The sequence below is a fragment of the Betta splendens genome, chromosome 24 (assembly GCF_900634795.4).
Source record: "Betta splendens chromosome 24, fBetSpl5.4, whole genome shotgun sequence".
Taxonomy (NCBI): domain Eukaryota; kingdom Metazoa; phylum Chordata; class Actinopteri; order Anabantiformes; family Osphronemidae; genus Betta; species Betta splendens.
In genome coordinates, this window is record NC_040901.2 from 1,178,724 (window position 1) to 1,197,697 (window position 18,974).

The 18,974-nt window shown below is 42.3% G+C and overlaps 2 protein-coding genes and 1 long non-coding RNA gene across 4 annotated transcripts; all 3 read right to left on the reverse strand.

The window, feature by feature from the left end:
* Positions 1 to 834: 834 nt before the first annotated feature.
* LOC129603689 (uncharacterized) lies at positions 835 to 5,592 on the reverse strand. The gene is made up of 3 exons (XR_008693827.1): positions 2,109 to 5,592; positions 1,828 to 1,927; positions 835 to 1,647 (listed from the first exon to the last, which is right to left on the reverse strand). It is a non-coding gene; the product is annotated as an uncharacterized LOC129603689 (long non-coding RNA).
* Positions 5,593 to 5,908: 316 nt separating this feature from the next.
* Positions 5,909 to 11,518, reverse strand: gpr63 (G protein-coupled receptor 63). Its single transcript, XM_029141509.3, is given in 3 exon segments — positions 5,909 to 9,298; positions 9,301 to 9,479; positions 11,094 to 11,518. Coding segments are annotated over 2 exon segments (1,221 nt in total). The 5' UTR covers positions 9,371 to 9,479; positions 11,094 to 11,518; the 3' UTR covers positions 5,909 to 8,147.
* Positions 11,519 to 16,754: 5,236 nt separating this feature from the next.
* Positions 16,755 to 18,632, reverse strand: ndufaf4 (NADH:ubiquinone oxidoreductase complex assembly factor 4). 2 transcript variants are annotated; one of them, XM_029142135.3, is made up of 3 exons: positions 18,441 to 18,632; positions 18,223 to 18,311; positions 16,755 to 17,283 (listed from the first exon to the last, which is right to left on the reverse strand). In XM_029142135.3, the coding sequence occupies exons 1-3, from the start codon at positions 18,574 to 18,576 to the stop codon at positions 16,990 to 16,992; spliced, it is 519 nt and encodes a 172-aa protein (XP_028997968.1). In that variant the 5' UTR covers positions 18,577 to 18,632; the 3' UTR covers positions 16,755 to 16,989. The 2 variants fall into 2 exon arrangements, with proteins under 2 accessions (XP_028997968.1, XP_028997967.1); XM_029142134.3 differs by having other exon boundaries at positions 18,223 to 18,314.
* Positions 18,633 to 18,974: the final 342 nt, after the last annotated feature.

Here is an 18,974-nt window from a genome sequence, read left to right on the forward strand (position 1 = left end):
CGGCATCCTTTATAATCATGGCTGTGGAACTAAATCAAACTCTACTGAGTGCTCAGTGGAGGAGCTGTGGCAAGAAGTATTTGTTACACTGAGTTGTTCTCCAACTCAGTGACCAAGCACAGAACCCTGGAGGACTCCAAAGCTGATTTTTGTTCAAGATTTGTCAATAATATGAACAAACTGGAATCTGTTCAACAAATAGGATTTAAATCATCCCAGTACTGTTCCTTTAATTCCAATGCTATGTTCCAGTCTCTGCAATAGAAGGTTGTGATCTATTGCACTAAGATCTAATAGGACAAGGACAGATATACTAGACCATCGTCTGAAGCTAAGACAAGACCATTAGTGACTCTAACCAGATGTTTCACAGACTGTCACAGACTGTAGTTGTCTATTGAGACATTGAGTTGAGCGTAGATATGACTACAGCAAGGTCTCTGCTTCATAGCCTGTTAGCAAAGACAGGATGTGTGACCTAACATGGATGTCCCGATTAAACCTCCGTTTAGTTGGGATCCTCTACACCATCCCTGGTCCTCGAGCGCTACTGTCCTGCTGGTTTTCCAACTCTCTCTGCCCCAGCTGATACCGATTGAGTCGAACAGGTGTGTTTAGTCAGTCAGCAGCTACACCACATGTAATGGATGTGTTTAAAATGAACTAAGTATGAACTATGAGGTGGGCAGCATGGTGGTGCAGTGGGTAGTACTGTCGGCTAACAGAGAGAAGAGCCTGGGTTAAATTCCTGGGGTGGACACACTTAAAAAGACACACATTTAAAATATAGACTATTTAGGTGATATTAAATACTCCAATAAAGCATAATTGCAGTGACATGTTTCTAGTTATGTTTTTTATTAATGTTTTTTGATCATTCTTGATAAATCTGACAGTAATATGTCTCTGAAGTTGTTACAGGTATCTAGTCTACAGAGGCTAGTAATCTCGTCCTGGGGATTCCTGGGGTGAAGAATGAGTTGCCATCTCTTCATGCTTGGGATGTAGATGAAGGCAGAGTTTCCTGATGGATAAAACACTAAATGATGATCACTGTATGATGGATGTAGACCACCTGTGGAATAACTCCTTTACCATTTGAGTAGAAATGTGTTTTTTGTGTGTTCAATACTCATTAAGAATCTTTTTAAACAATTGAATTTTTAATTTATATTTACACATTCTTATGGCCAGTTCACCTTTATAGCTTACCATATTAGAAAGAGAAAAACATGTAATTTCAATACTATGATTTCCTGAATAAAAGTGTTTTCCCCTCAGAAAAACAGAGTTCAGTGAATGATGTAACAGTTAAAGCAGACATTATTGTTAACCAAAAAATGCACCACTACTCCAAAGCTGGAACAAACTGTTATCTTCACACTCCAATGTGCAATGTATAGGTTACTGAGTTAATTAAGAAGTCTGGAGGTTTGAGGACAGAAGCTTTTGCAGGGCGTTGCAGATGAAATGCTTGATGGAAGTAGGGTAAACAGACCATGTCCTGGGTAGGGGGTAAACTTGATTATGTTGCAGATTTGTTTCTGCAGCAGGACAGGTATACTGTAGTTGTAGACAGATGACCAGGGGTCTACCAGATGGAGGCTGCGGCTGTCCTCACTATCACCTCATCAAAACAAAAAGGTACTGCAATCAGAATTATAGATTAGTGAAATGTTATGTAGGTCACATCCATCTCTAATGTAAACAATACCAGGCAAAAAATGAAACCAAACAAGAGGACAGGCCTGCCTGTGCTAAAACAACAGATAAACATAGTGGTAACATTTCAAATATAAAATCGAAAGTCTTGGTCAATGTACATACCTTCACTCCTGATCTAAACAGCAGAAGTCTGAGTACCAAGTCTCCAGTGATTTCTCTGTTTGACAACCTCCTTGCCTGTGGGTAACAGGGATGTGCCCCCCTACAGTATAGAAAAAGACAGCACATTTGCTATGTTACACAAGCTATAGGTAACTGTCCAGATAAGCAGCACAGACGTGACTAATTCGCAAATAAGCTTGCAACTAGTGATGTGACGTTCCGTATTGAAGCTACAAAGCGTGTGCCAAGTAGAAGAGGTGGGGTTTCCGCAATGCACGTACCGAGGCTCGCTTCATTTAGGGGCGGGGCTGAAATTGATGACGCACAACTCCTCGCGGCCCGGCTGTACCACGTGACTGATTTAGGAAGCGGTTCGGATTTTCCCACGGGCTCCAACACTGCAAGAGACAGAAATATGTCTATCCCCATTTATGTACGTTAGCAGTGGCAAAACCCTGTGAGCAGCTGTATTCCAAAGCAGAAGAAATAATGTCAAAAAATAAATCTGCCACAGTAGAGAAACTGATGTTTTTAAATAAAAAAAACAATGATGTGTCTCCTAAACCATAATCACTGGCCATAACAAAAGCACAATCATTGTGCATACCCTCACCTCATTGTAAATAATCATTTCCAAATAATCATTTTATGTAATGCCAGTATGTATGTATACAGTAAAACATACAATATACATGTTTTGCATACTTCTTTATTTTGCTGACAGTTTAATTCACTGGCTCTCTGCATGTGCCAAATGCTTCAAATGCCAACTGATATTGTTGCGTCCAGTAGATCTCCTACTAGAGCAAATGAAGCTTCAAGAAGCTTTGCACTGGATTGAACCTACTGGATGAAAGGCTTCAATGCTTCATAAAGCTTCATCTGCCTATCACTACTTTCAACACGACAGTTACCATACATGTTAGAATTTGATAGAACAATGGCATAACCCCGAATTACAACTCGATTTAGGCTGTAACACAGGATGGGGTAATAACAGACATAACCGCATTCATCTGCAATTTCCTATTGTAGCGATCACCCAGCTGTTAGCTCTGAAGTGCAAAGGGATAACGATGGGCTAACGGCTAGCCTTATATCACGTGATTCCACCTGGGTAGAGATGGAGAGATTGCGGTTCTCAAACAGTATACACTCAAGATACCATGGTTTGCTTCAGCAGACAAAATATAATCACAAAATGCCACAAGCAATTCAAACCATGTGAAATACACACCAAATTAACGTGACTTATGTCCTGCATCTTCCCAACCATTGTTGTTTAACAGCGCAACAGTCATTTGGTAGCGGTCACATGATAAATGAACAAACAAACGAATGATCCGTAGGAACGATTTACGAATGCTTGCTGCTCGCCACAGAGCCTGCGTGGCCTGATTGTCACATGACAAATGAACAAACGAACGATCCATAGAGGTCCGTATGAATGAATCACAAAAGAACTGGAGTGCTTGCTGCTCGCCACAGAGCCTGAGCTGTGAACGATGAACGAGAACAGCCTGAGCTGCCTTTTACATGACGGCTGGTAGAGATTGAAAGTAAAACTTATTTTGACAATTAGTGAGACTTTTAAAGCAAAAAGTAGCAATAAGTTTCCTAAAATGTTTACCTGGTGCATTTATTGTTTCCAAAATGTGACATTTTTTTAATTATTATTATTATTATTATTAGTAGTAGTAGTAGTAGTAGTAGTAGTAGTAGTAGTAGTAGTAGTAGTAGTAGTAGTAGTAGTAGTAGTAGATTTTATTTTATGATTGTGGCAGCTTATACCACAAAATCAACATGCTCACATTACAAGAATCAAAGCCCACAGATTATTTATGATTCCATCAATAAATAGGGTATGTCAGCTGTCAGGTGACAAAGAAATGAACTTCAGATATCAGACATCCTTCTCTACATCTCACCTTTACCTTACTGGACATACTCAGTGAAGTGACTTACTCAAGGACCTGGTGGAATCAACTTGAACTAGCAACCTTCTGTTTCCCAGTCCAATACTACTGTATACCCGCTGAGCCACCAATCCACAAATTTGGATATAACTTTATCAATTATAACTAAACATAAATAAATATAACTATTAGTATTAGTTGATTGGTTATCGATGAACCCTGATATATAATATATAAACATAATGTAAAATTATACAATTTGTACTTTTTTGAAGGAGTTTGTGCTTTAAAAATCAATAGTTATAAAAGTACTGCTCTGGTGGCTCAGTTGGTATAAATTGGCCTGTGAAGCACCGGGTTTGCAGCTCAAGCTCAGTTGAGCCTCCTCATGGATGTCTAATATGAGTAGATATTATCTCATCTTTTAGTAGATATTTCACATAACCCTTAACTGATGACATAGGTAACATGCAAAATTAACTTTAATTAAATTACATAAAATTTAGGTTTTAGTCATGATTACTTTTTAGAGTGTATACTGACCAAACTTTTGGTCCATTCATTCATTCATTTCAGATTTCAGGTAAAGGTTATTTGGTGTTTTTGCATACATTAAATGTTTGAGCATATTTGCATTATGTTTATTTAAAAAAACAATCATTTAAAATCCTATTTTTCATTTATATAATACTTAAAAATTATAAATATGTTTTATTAGCAAGAATAATTTTTGGAGTGTTGACCATGATGGTCTTGCATATCGCTGCCCTTGGCCTCAGCCTGTGTTATTTACTGTAGAAGGTGGAAGAGTCTCCTATTAAACCCCTTCACAAAACCCAAACTTTTATTTTGTTGTCACATTTTGTATGTAAAATAAAAAGGTTGAAGTCTTTGTGTACCCCAGATTTGATGTTCTCTATCTAAATAATCTACTTTCCCACTGCTACAGTTCCTTCGGTCGTCACAGCTCAGGGTAACTTGGCATGAAAAAGTAAGATGATGTTCTTTTTGATCAGCCTGAACATGGATCATTAGAGCTTAAGCAGGTGGTCATTACTTTCTGTCAGGATCAGTATAGGTTCAGACTCACCACGGTGAACATCAGTGAGGGGTTAATGGGTACTGAACCTTTTTTTTTATTGAATGTGTTGTGTTGAATGTGAACAGTCTTAACTTGTGTTTAATTAATGTGAGTCAGAATTAATTTATACCCCGTAATCTGAGTGCAGCTGAAGCCTTTGTAGCATACTGTATATTTGTTTTTTAACAGGTTTTTATGATAATCTCTTAAGCCTTTCGTAATGTAAAGGTGCTAATATTCACTCACTAATATTATTTTACGCAAGCTTGGTCTTTATGGATACTGACAATACTTTTGACAAATGTACCATTTCCATGTAAACATTTAGAAACATGGGCTTGTGCTGCTAAATAATTAGGGTCAACACTTGGGGCGCAGCCATTTTAAGCAGCAATCAGCAAACACAACAAATCCTGCTGTGAAACAGCAACCAGGCTCATGATGTGTGTGTGGTGCAGGTCTTATCTGAAGCACAGCACAAGTCTGTGATGACCCGGGTTCCACTGCCGGGGCCGGTCAGAGTAAAAGCAGCCTGACAGGAATCACTGATGCACACAAACACAGTGGAGATGTCCCGCAGTCCCTGCATGGAACGAGGAGACACAATAGTAACGCACTGGGTGCAGAATAATGAATACACAGAGGCAGCAGGTAAACCCTGCATTGGCAAACCTGAAGCCTTAGGGTACAACGTTATCTAATTTAAAACTACTGTAAAGGATCTATACTAAATATATTAACCTTTATTTATTATTTATGTATTTATGTTTACTTATTTGTTTGGATATAAATAAAACTAAAATAAATAAATAATATAATATAAATAAATAGTATAATATAAAAAGTCAGTATGACTCACGTCATTCATTCCAGTTGAATACATCCTGCACAGGTCCCCAGTCCACGGCAGGGCTCAGTGTGGCTCCAACAGCAAATATCACTAAGTCATGTGTCAGCAACACATATTACTTCATCCTAAAAAAACATATCTCTGTCTGGAGGAACATACAAACTCAGGCCAGTCACCGTTCTCAATTCTGGTTCTGATCCAAGCCATCCACACAGAAAGCCCACAACGGACAGATTACCAATATAAGAAATGTCTATTTCTTTATTACATTCAACAGTATTGTACACTAAAATTGCACATTTTCACCAGATATAGCAGCATCCTGACCAGCAAATGGACTAATCAATAGGCACATCAAAAACATTTAAATAGAAACACATGTTCAAATGTGTCATGGCCACATTCTGACCACATTCAAATTCTGTTGAAGCAGTTGAATTACATGCTTTGTAAAAAATAACTTTTACACAGCTAAGAACAAACTGTGCATTCATACAACTCCTGATCCCAGTGCTAAGTAAAGACGTCATGGTCAAGTGAGGCCCAGCTTTACCCACACAAAGTTAAAGGAAAAAGTCACCGTTTGTGCCATTCAGTGCATCCAGGAACATAAAGCTCTGAAGAGTGGTTTGGACCTTCTTACAGAAGAGCAAGTTTAGCTGCTGTCTAACTGAACAGGGCCGGGCATCGCATTTAGGTAGTTAGGTGGTGAGACAGTGTAGTACTGTGATAAATTCTTTATTGTACGAGTTAACACTACTATTCTCCTTAAGGTGCCGAAAACGGCACTACAGTAAAAAACATCCAACACCCAGTCAGATTCCTGATGCTGCTGGTGAAGATGAGTGTCTGCATTATAACATTTTCTAAAACGAAGACCAATGTGCTTGTTGGTACGTAGACAGACCTGAACCACTGGAGAGCAGCTGGACTTGAGCATAAACCAAACAATAACCCTGATTTAACCGGATTCTGATGTCATCACACTATTTGTGATCCTGTACACAACATGGCTGCTACGTCCCTGTGCCCCCGTACATATTTAGATAATGCATGGCTTCAGCTTATAGAGAACAACCTATCACTGACATAAGCAATACAGGGATTCCAGAACATGGCACGGATTGTAAAAATGTATAACAATAAAATCAGAGGAAAACATAAAGGGTTTTCATTTGACCTGAACCATATTACAGTGTTTTTTAGAGTTTAGACTTTTAGTGTTCCCATAATTTGAACTTAATTTTCATAGTTAAATGAATTTAAAAGTTAAAATGGGAAACTTACTAAAAACCAAACGCATAATGGGGCCTGTTCCAAACCAATCTTTACTGTCCATTTTGCCTCTGTTGCGACATGGCACAATTACTTACATACTGGTCTACTGCTACATGTAGGTAGCAGGCTACAAGCCTGCTAACTCTATGTCTGCCAGACCATCACAATCGATGAGTTATTCTCCTGGCTGCAAAATATTTTTCAAAAATCCAAACCTTCCCCAAACATAGTGCTGTTGCGATCAATGTAAGGTATCCTACTGTATGACTCACTGAGATTGTTCTCATGCACCCTGAAAGGTCAGAACGTCACACTGATGTGATTACTGCATTAAACTACGGAGGGCATTTAAATGCTCATGGTTTCAGGACATAAAGGATGTCAACCACTAAACCAACTTTAAACACAAAAGTGAGAGCATCGAGCATCACACTGGCTGATCAAATACGTAGAACAACTAGTCTACCTGTGTACTACAACACAACACCTGTTACTGTGGTACTTAACCTTTGATTAACAGAGCCTTTGATGTTATAAACCCAAGGTTCAATTATTAACTCTTAAATTATATCTGAAAGGCAAAATGTCCCAACACAACAACAACTTGTTGTCTTATGGTAGCTCCATGATTCCAATGTAAAACCTGAGTAAGTTCCATTGTTTGAATATAGACAAAAAACTTCATACCAACTCTGTAAGAGGTTGTGAGTTTGAAATATTGTTTCTGGGCGGTGGATTCATTACACTTCCTCAGGTTCAGAGAGATTGTCGTCACATTCCTACTGCAGTCTACTGCCCAAAGCCAAGTTGGCCCAAACCGAGTTAACAACATTAAAGGTAAAGACATTAAAGGTAAATACTGAACTATGCTGCTAGTGTTTTTTATTCTGCATTACTACACTGTGTTTCACACTTAAGTGTTATCATCTGTGTGGATTTTTCTGGCCATAGCTACTGAAGCACTGAATGGAGGGTGCATTTTTTTTTTTTACGTTGAGTTCAACAGGTTTCCACCAAAATCAATGACAACAGTTTTACAATAAAATCGGTTGTTGTAGAAAAAATGCGTATACTCCTCAAAATAATCAAAAACACCGGGGATTTGGTATTTAGTGTGGGAAGCCCAACCCTGTGTCTGAGTCCCGTGTTATAAACCCCAATGCAGTGCAACTGTGTAGATGCATGACTTCCCTTTTTAAACCACGGAGCGATGTTCTCCACACACATACACTGCGCTCGGCTGTATGCGCCTCTTTGTGTTGCCTGGCAGCTGAGGAAGAAACTTGAAGTACTTGGGCATCAGATCAAGGCAGGCATCGCGGAACTTCTTGATCCGCCAGTAGTAAATGAGAGGGTTGAGGGCTGACTTGAGGTAGCACAACCACAGGACCCATGTGCTGATTTGAAAAAAGCTGTCTTTGTGATAGAACCCATTGTTAAAGGTAGTTACCAAACTGTAGGCAGTGAAAGGCGCCCAACACACCGTAAACACAGAGAATAGGATGAGGATGGTGGCAAAGGCACGGGTCTTGAAGCTCATGTCTATGTTCATTTGGAAGGGTCTCTGGAGGCTCAGCAGGCCCAGTTTGCTAGCCTGGCTCAGACAGATGCTATCTGGGTGACTGTGGATGCGAATGGCATTATGACGAATGGTGTTTAGAATCCCCAGAAATGTGTAGAGCATGACCATGAAAGGTATGAAGAAGAAGACCAGCAGTAGTATCAACACATAGGCTTGGTAACCAGGCTCGGTGCTGAAGCCAAATACACACTGAGGAGCCCTGGGGGGAATCGGAAGGGGAGGGGAACCGACAGCCAGGGGAAAAGACAAAAAAAAGGAAAGTCCCCATGTGACCACTATCAGCACTTTAGCTCTCTGTGGGCTGAGCTTATCTTGCTTCTGGACAATTATAAGAAAACGATCTATGCTTATTATAAGCAGTATGGCCACACCTTCCACCACGAAGAACCAAAAGAGCATGGCTGACACTCGACAGAAAACGTCTCCAAAGATCCACTTGGTGGCCATGACGGTAACCAGAGCAAAGGGCATGTTGAGGACGGCCAGCATCATGTCTGCGAATGCCAAGCTGGCCAACAGGATGTTTATGGCTGAGCGCATAGCAGACCTCTGGTACACCATCAGGCACACCACCACGTTTCCCAGGAGGGCCACCAGCAGGATGGCAACCATGACGAAGCAAAAGAAGATCTGCAGAGGTACGCTGAGCATCTGCAGGCTCCCCGGCGTTACCACCGTTGGTGTGACCAGCCCTGGGGGCAACTGGGAGCCGAAGGTCCCATTGGCAGCGAGGATGTTCTCCATCAGTCGCCTTTCAGCAGCCTCATAAGGAGGCAACGGAAACTGGCATTAACGTCCCCTGCCTCTGGAGGGGGATCTGCACTGGAGTGAACCATTCGTCCTCAAGGAGAGCAGGCATTGTAGCTGGTCAGCTCACAGTAAACATGAAGCTGTGGATACTGTCGAGTTCAAGCAGAATGGCGACATCTTCACCGCTGCAAGACCCTATGACAAATAAAAAAGCTTTAGTGAATGCATAGGTCATTAAAATAAAGTGTAATGAAAACAGATCATATGAAAACTTAATTCAAAGAGCTGTAATGCCAGTCTCCAATCTCAGAATCCCCAATTGTGATATGAGATTATGATGTATATATATTCTCCTCGGATCATAGTTGCTTTGAAATAATACTGCATTGAAGTGGAGTTTATTGTACAAACAAAAAGGATGTCACCAAGAAACTGTCTTAACGATAATTGCAAAAGTTGTGTCTTTGATGCTAGTTTCAGAATCTACTCCTTTTCTTTCCAAGACTGAGATCAACATCAGTAACATCATGCATCATCTCGAAAGACTTAGCTAGCTTATCTTAACTTAGCCTAGCTTAGTATAAGTACATGGAAGTACAGTAACCTTGCTCTCCAGCCAACATCTCTGCACCTCTTCTTATAGAAAAGAGAAACAGAACCTTAATGAAGGTGGGTTTGTTTTTTCAAGATGATAAGAAGCCATGTTAGGCCCTCATTGTGCTGTTTCTTCCTCGCCAGCAGTAAACACCAACCAGTGTTCAACCGGAGACAAGTCAAACACTGCAATAAAAAGCCTTATCATTTGTATAAACACTGGACTGGGTTAGTGCTATCATGCACAGTGGCTAAGCAGCAAATGCCCAGAAGTAAATGTGCTGTCTTTTAAATCCTATGTGGGTGTAAAAAAAAACAAGCAGTGACAATTATGAGTAATTATTGTGAGCTAAGAGCATGTCAGCCTTTATGTGGCTAGAACCAAAGGCTCTGGTCGCTGGGCATGTCGCCAATCAGCTGATAACATTATCAAATGCTCCTGGGATGTTTAACAGAAGCAGAGCTGGACAGGCTCTGTTTTTATACTGTATGAATGAAAGCAAACTAGAAGCAGTTTACTTCCTGCTTCGTGCTTTAAATCTTCACACTCAGCATACAAGCCTTGGGTTTCACACTACTGAACCTCAATAGGCAAAGAAGACACTCCATCCTGCAAACTGCAGTGAAAATGGAGTGAATGATCCGGCACCTGCTGTTCTGGAAAAGCGGGAACAATCCGAAGTATGTGTATGTGAAATTAATGGTGAACGCATGTACATAGATCACTGACACCTCAACATGAGGCCGGGAGGAAGTGAACCACTGACCCTGAGGTTTTTGGGCATCGGCTACATACGGAGGCCCACTGATTATCCATTTAAATGAGTAAGGCCTGTTTTAGAGTTAGCTACTGTTCTACCCGTGTCTATGAATATTTGTACATGAGCTAGCTGCTGGCCATATGTTGGCCAGATGATGGTGACAGACTGCATCATAGTCAGAAAGAAACATCACACCCAAGCGTTTCAGCAGCGGACTGATGAACGTGTTCGACAAACTCTGAGATGCTGAGAACTGGTGTAAACGTGGGGAGAAACTCATGTCAAGCATAACGAGCCCTGGTTAAGAGAAGGCCTTCTACATCCTCCAGGCAAGGGGCCGGTTCTAAACCGATTGTAGGAACGCTTCAGCGTGGGGAGCTGATGCCAGTGTTTGCACATCGACGTCGCCTAATGTCGGCTCTGAGCGAACATCTGGGAGGAGGGGTCGACTTGCCTCATTATCCGCTGGTGGAGCTCAGTCCTCGCTGTGGCCTGGGCGTGAAACAGGTGAAGTAGCAGGGATGCGTTGTCCACATGCCCCGGAAGGTTAGCGGCGAGGCTGATCGTCGGTGCCCCTGCCTCCACCTACACAGACGGAGCTGGACATGACGCTCGGTCCGCGTTCGCTTTGTTTCCAGAGCGGCACGAGCGACGCCGCGCCGATTATCCACGTTTGAACCTTAGCAACAGCTGCCGGAGATAAATCGCTGCTCCGGCCTTCTGTTCATCCATTTGCTTCACTTAACGACGAGGTGTGAGCAGCACATCCTCCAGCACCAGACGTACCAGGACACCTACTGTATGCAGACAAATCCTCACTACTCTGTTACGAACTCCCTACCCTCGGCAAGGCGGCGGCAGTGCTAAGAACCGCTTCCTGCCAAGACTTTCAAAGTAAATGATGCTTTAACGATATTACCATCTTGGAAATAAATATAAAGATACTAATAGGGTGTTCTCAAGCATATTGCGAATTATATAAGCTGATATACCACAGATAAAAAGAGTACACAGACTCACTAGAAAAAGTATCCTATGTAGTATAAACCCTTTACTAAGTAGCCTGAACAATATATTTTAAACCGTAAGAAATTCGATGCCTTCTGCTGTAAATGTACAAAATTTATTCTAGATTCGATATAATGATAAAAACGTATAGAAAAACTTTTAATTTCTGTAAAAATCATGGTAAAATTACTTGGGGCGGTTTTTAACAACTTTATGTGCTGGCAAAAGATAAATTTATAAACATAAATCTGATTCTAATATTTTTATTATTTTTATATAAAGCTCCAAATGTATCTAAACTTGTAGGACAACAATATAACATATTCTTACATTAACAATATTGCATAAAAGTAAACAAATGCATGCATGTAAAAAAAATACTTTAAACTTGCTACTTAACTGAAAGTCAGAAATTCTGGTAAAAAATAAAACCAATAACAGGTTTTATCTATTACCTGAAGTCTGTGAAACATGCGTGTTTCGCACCTATGTTTTGACTACATATTTTTAACAATTTTTATAAATCTTTGGCCTTACTATGAAAGCACAGTCGTGTGGCTTCCGGGAACATTTGCGCTCTTTCGAATTGTGTTTAGCGAGAGTTGACACCCACATAGACCACTTACATGGGCAAAAGTGGACGTTTCCTAAACAACGGCCCGCTTTTAGCTTCTTCCAATTGCAGGCCAACACTTGGGAGGGGCTTTCTTGTAGGAAGTCCTTGTTTGGGCACGTGTCGGTGCTGTAGGGTGGTAAAGAAGACGACTGGAGCACGTACAGCGTTTTTGAAACATTATTCACTAATAATGAAAGAATTTGTTTGTGTAGCTGGTGCTGACAACGCTAATGAAAGTAGTTCCGCATACAAACAGGAACATGCTCGAAAGCACGTGGTGATATTGATTTAATATTTGATTAAAAAATTATTTAACTGTGATACTGACACATAATTACTGTGTTTATGTTTATGCACCACCTAGAAAATGTTAACCCCCCTTCGAGAGTTTCCACCTTTTATCATTGTTATATTATTCATTGATGTGGCTCATTGGAGTCAAACTAATTATTTTTAATTTTAAACAACTGAAAACAAATGATTGCATAAAGATTCAGTGTTTGGCATGGTATTTAGGCTCCCTCGTTTGACTGGGTGTAGCGGCCTCATCACTCTGGCTGTCTCACCTTTTGGTGAATAATTTTATGTTACAGCTTAACTAACTAACTAACTAACTATATATATATATATATATATATATATATATATATATATATATATATATATATATATATATATATATATATATATATATATATATATATAGTTAGTTAGTAATGAACTCTAGTAATGAGCATATATATATATATATATATATATATATATATATATATATATATATATATATATATATATATATATATATATATATATATATAGCTCACTGGATAGCTCAATCAGTAAAGTCGCATGACTTGCATACGGGGGGGGTTCCCGGTTCGAATCCCCATTAGGGCGAATAGGCATCCAGTGTGGGTCCTTGGGCAAGACCCTTCAAGCCACCGCCTACCTCATATCATGAGAGACAACGAACCACATGAGATACCGGCTCAGACGTCGCCCGGTCTAACAAGGTCTGCGTCAGGTGTTGGGGAACCAGAGCACCTTGGCGAGAAGTGGGCTACTGGAACAAGAAAGAAATGGCTGAGATGCGAGAACAAGGCTCTGTTGGAATGCTACTACTCAAGTAACCCTAGTCAGAGGGGCTACATGCAAAGAATGTGCGGTGAATGGGAACGGAGAAACCCACATTCAAGGCTGACGGCGAAGCAACTAGTAGCTCAGTGTTCCAACATCCACAAACGGCAACTGCTATCACAACTTGAGATTGACGAGATACAACACAAATGCTACGGCATGGGGGAGCCAGGACGCCAGGTCAGACGGGAGGCTTCACCGTCTCCCCAACCGGAAATTGGGTACGAAGCCCCAATAAGCACAGATACGCTGAGCGAGGCAGCAACTGACCTGAAAGATAAGATCATGGCGAGACTGAACAGGCAACCCCGAACCGCAACGGCTAAGTGAAGTACCATCAGAAAGTCTCATGGAAGATGTGAATGCAGCATTGAGAGCGATCCCTACCACAACAATCACGGAAACCAATGAGCTGATATACGCTTCAGCATCAGTGATCCTAGAGGTGCTTGGCTATAAGAGCAACCATGGGAGCCATGAGAAACAATACCCACCATGGAAACGAAGGTTGGAAGCAAAAATCAAGGCAGCTCGGAGGGAAGTGAGCCAAATGACAGAGGCCCAGAGAGGTGCAATGAAAAGACCGATGCCCAAGAAGTACAGCCAGATGCTAATACCTGAAGCACTCGAAACTGTCAAGCAAAGGCTACAAGCCTTGGCCAGCCGCCTAAAGAGATACACCAGAGATAACAAAGCCAGACGAATAAACCGGCTGTTCGCAACACAACCTGCGAAAGTGTACTCTCAATGGCAGGGTAATAACAGCAGAGCAGACCCACCAAGGCTGGAAACTGAACAGTACTGGAAAGGGATATGGGAGAGGGAGGCATCACACAACAACAATGCACAGTGGCTGGTGGATCTGAGGGAAGACCACAGCAACCTCCCTGAACAGAACCCAGTGACTATCACAGTGGCAGACATCCAACAAAGAGTCTCAGGTATGAAAAACTGGACAGCACTGACATGATCCACGCCTACTGGCTAAAGAAACTCACTGCAATCCATGAGCGCCTGGCAGCACAAATGAACCAGCTGCTAAGGGATGGGACTCACCCTGAATGGCTAACCGAAGGGCGAACGATCCTGATAATGAAGGATCCCTCAAAGGGTACAGTCCCATCCAACTACCGGCCAATAACCTGTCTCTCCACAACATGGAAGCTCATGTCAGGCATCATCGCCGCTAAGATAAGTGGGCACACGGGTCAATACATGAGCGATGCACAGAAGGGCATTGGTAAGGATACCAGAGGAGCCAAACACCAACTCCTGGTAGACAGAACAGTTGCCCAAGACTGCAGAATGCGACACACCAACCTGTGCACAGCCTGGATCGACTACAAGAAAGCCTATGACTCAATGCCACACACATGGATCACTGAATGCTTGGAGCTGTACAACATCAACAGAACTCTAAGGGCCTTCATTGCAAATTCGATGAGGTTGTGGAAAACCACACTTGAAGCCAATGGGAAGCCACTTGCCCAAGTATCCATCAAATGTGGCATATACCAAGGAGATGCACTGTCCCCACTGCTGTTCTGCATAGGACTGAACCCCCTCAGCCAAATAATAAACAAGACTGGCTATGGATAGCGACTCCGGAACGGGGCCACCATAAGTCACCTCCTCTACATGGACGACATCAAGCTGTATGCTAAGAATGAGCGAGACATCGACTCGCTGATCCACACCACAAGGATCTACAGCTCAGACATCGGGATGTCATTCGGGCTCGAGAAATGTGGGAGGATGGTGACAAAGAGAGGCAAGGTAATCCACACAGAAGGGGTCTCACTTCCAGAAGGAACAATAGCAGACATTGAGGACAACTACAAGTACCTTGGAATACCACAGGCGAACGGCAACCTTGAACAGGCAACAAGGAATGCGGCAACAGCCAAATACCTCCAACGAGTAAGGCAAGTCCTAAGAAGCCAGCTCAATGGCAAGAACAAATCCCGGGCAATAAACAGCTACGCTCTGCCAGTGATCAGATACCCTGCGGGAATAATAAGGTGGCCAAAGGAAGAGATACAGACCACAGATGTTAAGACACGAAAGCTCCTCACCATGCATGGAGGGTTCCACCCCAAATCCAGCACCCTGAGACTATACGCTAGCCGCAAGGAAGGAGGTCGAGGACTAGTGAGCGTGAGAGCCACTATCCAGGATGAAACATCCAAGATCCATAAGTACATCAAGGATAAGGCCCCGACAGATGACGTGCTAAGTGAACGTCTCAGGCAGTGGAGAACAGAGGATGAGATGCTGGAAGAGGGATCATCATGGGAGGACAAGCCCTTACACGGGATGCACCACCGGAACCTAATTGAAGTGGCTGATCTCAACAAATCCTAACAATGGCTTGAAAGGGCTGGGCTGAAGGACAGCACAGAGGCACTCATCCTGGCTGCACAGGAGCAGGCCCTGAGCACCAGAGCCATAGAAGCCCAGATCTACCACACCAGACAAGACCCAAGGTGTAGACTGTGCAAAGAGGCCCCTGAGACGATCTAGCACATAACTGCAGGGTGTAAGATGCTGGCAGGCAAAGCATACATGGAATGCCATAACCAATTGGCTGGCATAGTATACAGGAACATCTGCGCGGAGTATGGACTGGAAACCCCAAGGTCAAAGTGGGAAACACCTCCCAAGGTGGTAGAGAACGAGCGAGCCAAGATCCTGTGGGACTTCCAGATCCAGACTGACAGAATGGTAATGGCGAACCAACCAGACATTGTGGTGGTGGACAAAGAGCAGAGGAAAGCCGTAGTGGTGGATGTGGCAATACCAAGCGATGGCAACATCAGGAAAAAGGAACATGAGAAACTAGAGAAATACCAAGGGCTCAGAGAAGAACTGGAGAAGGCTTGGAAGCTGAAGGCCACAGTGGTGCCTGTGGTGATCGGAGCACTGGGGGCTGTGACCCCCAAACTGGAGGAGTGGCTACAACAGATCCCTGAAAAATAAACATTCGAAATCTCAGTCCAGAAAAGCGCAGTCCTAGGAACAGCAAGGATACTGCGCAGAACCCTCAAGCTCCCTGGCCTCTGGTAGAGGACCCGAGCTTGGAAAGTGGATGAGACCACCCGAGGAGGGTGAGAATAGAGTGTATATATATATATATTGCTAAACATCAATAGAATAGTACAATAGTACTTTGGGCCATAGTTATAATGGATACGATGAACTTTATGGTGACTTTGAAAAGTGTAATTAATATCAAAAACACTTATGCCAGAAAATGAAAGAAAAAAAAATTATATTTAAATATATATATAAATATATTTTTATTTTACATAATTGTGTTTAAGCTGTGACAAATGACATAACTATTTAAAAAAGTCTTATTTTGCACTTATTTATTGCAATTTTATTGTGGAACAATTACATTATAATTGGGGATTAGCGATCCTTAGTTCTAGATTTAACATAACTATGACAATCTGCTATTACATACTTACGGCTACTACATAACCAGCTTTGTCAACACTGCCTCTAAGTTTCAAATGCCAACAGTCCCCCAACACCAGCAAAGTGCATAATTCAATCTGATCATAGATAGCTATGACCAAAGGTTTTAGGAAGCCCTTATCTGCTTAGCATTTTCAGTCTTGGGTGGGATGATCTGAATCTGGAAGGGGATGAAGAACTGTAGAAGAGCTTTTGTGTCATTCAAGTTCAAAGAATACTCCTGTGCAATCTTTTCTGGCGTCCATGTCTGCGGCTGATGCTGGTGGCTTCCGAGTGCCTTCAGAGCCTCAGTGATAGTCAGTTTGCCTTTAGCAACGTCTTTGAGCTCGACCACACCATAGGGGTCCCCTGGTAAACTGAACCTGAGTGGCCGTCGCTCCACTGTCACCTCCACTGGTGTCTGTAGAAAGATCACAAGTCAGTACGTGGGTCAGTGCATATACAACAAAAAGCTCCACTTTTTGTTCAGGTGAGCAGAAACATCACGCTAGAAGAACGCTACTGTGTCTATGTGTGCTGCACACAGGGAACAGCTGGAGACATAATATGTCTTAGGCCAGCTAGTGAAATTGGACTCCCAGGTGCATTTAATGCTGTGTTCCACTGTATAACAGATGTGATCTTCACTGGCCCACATGAATAGTGGTTATGAACAGACTAAAGCCCCCAACTCCCTGTTGCAGACATGGCCCTTCTTCATCTGACACACAATTGGCTCCCTATCAATGACTGAGTGTGAATGTCTGAACTGAACCTTGTGCTTAGATTAGAGTTACAAACCAAGGATTTATAATCAATATTTAAGCATTCACTGCACTTTAATCTTTAATCACTCTTTTTCTACAAAGCCTTTGCAGATTAGAATGTTTAAATTGATAATGATTAAAACTTTCAAAGTTTACTGATCCTATATTGGGGGAATTTATCTCTGCATTTGACCCATTCCCCAGGGCAGCTGTGGGGAGCTAGTGTGAAGTGTCTTGCTCAAGCACACACCTGGCGGGGTCAAACTGGGACTGAAAGGTTTTTATATATAGCTGCATAAATACACTACAATAAATACACTTCAAATACAATCATAAGGTCTTACTGTTGCCCACTAATCATAGTGGTTAAATTCCTAGCTTCCCTGTGTCTGTCTCCTTCCAGTGTCCTTGGGCAAGACACTGAAGCCCAAGTGTGTCTCTGGCACAGGTCCTTGGTGTGTGTATGTGTGTCTGCGAGGTGGGGTGTTTGACCACTAATAAGGTAAAAAAAGCACTGTACAAGTATATAAATGCTCTGTATAGTACAGAGCCTTTAAAACCAGGTTTTACAACAGTCACTGTGTCAGTCTGACCTGTGCTGCTGCTGCGGCTGCGGCTGGATCTGTCGACTCTACATAAACAGACTTGAGGAGAGAAAGCAAGGGCTCGTTTTTCTGGCTCACTGCTGAGACACAAACCGGACAAATGAGCAAAGAGGTTTACTACACAGCTCTATGAGCCCGAGTGGGAGCGATCGCTTTGCTGAGGAGCCTGCTCCACGTTAGTGGAACGTTCAGGGCCGGTGTCTCACCGTCAGCGTTGTCGGCCTGAGGCGAGACGTTGCCTTCGTGTCGAGGCGCCGGACGCGGCTTTTCTCTGGAAATTTCTCGTTCCACCCGATTCTCTAGATTGAAATTTTTAAAAATACGCGTAACGCGTGCCCCCATGTTTGTCTGTCTTCTTCTTCGTCTACTGCTTCGTCTTCTTCTTCTCGTGTGTTTAACGGCGGCTTGCATCCTCAGTGTGCACTACCGCCACCTGTCTAATACTACAACCCTCAAATTCTTTTCCCTGACCCAGTTACACTAAAAACCTTAAACCGGGTCTCTCCCACTCTCTTTGATTCTCCAGCTTCTAATACACTCCCCATGAACAATTCTTTCACTTCCTTCATACTCACCATTCATTCTCTCTCTCCTTTATTTGTCACACTCCATTGTAATGTGCTCCACTCCCTTCACCTCATCACACATTTCACATTTCCACGTGTCTCCCCATCAAATGTAAGGTGCTATTCAAATGAATGTGTGCCAATTCTTGACCTACTTAAAATAACCTGCTCTCT

Bases quoted from the DNA above. Each gene is read 5' to 3' on its own strand.
- ndufaf4 (XM_029142134.3), bottom strand. From the start codon at position 18,576: ATGGGGGCACGCGTTACGCGTATTTTTAAAAATTTCAATCTAGAGAAT. The intron at 18,315-18,440 runs GTGAGACACCGG...TTTGTGTCTCAG, and splicing joins TCAGGCCGACAACGCTGACG to CAGTGAGCCAGAAAAACGAG. The intron at 17,284-18,222 runs GTCAGACTGACA...ATCTTTCTACAG, and splicing joins CAGCCGCAGCAGCAGCACAG to ACACCAGTGGAGGTGACAGT.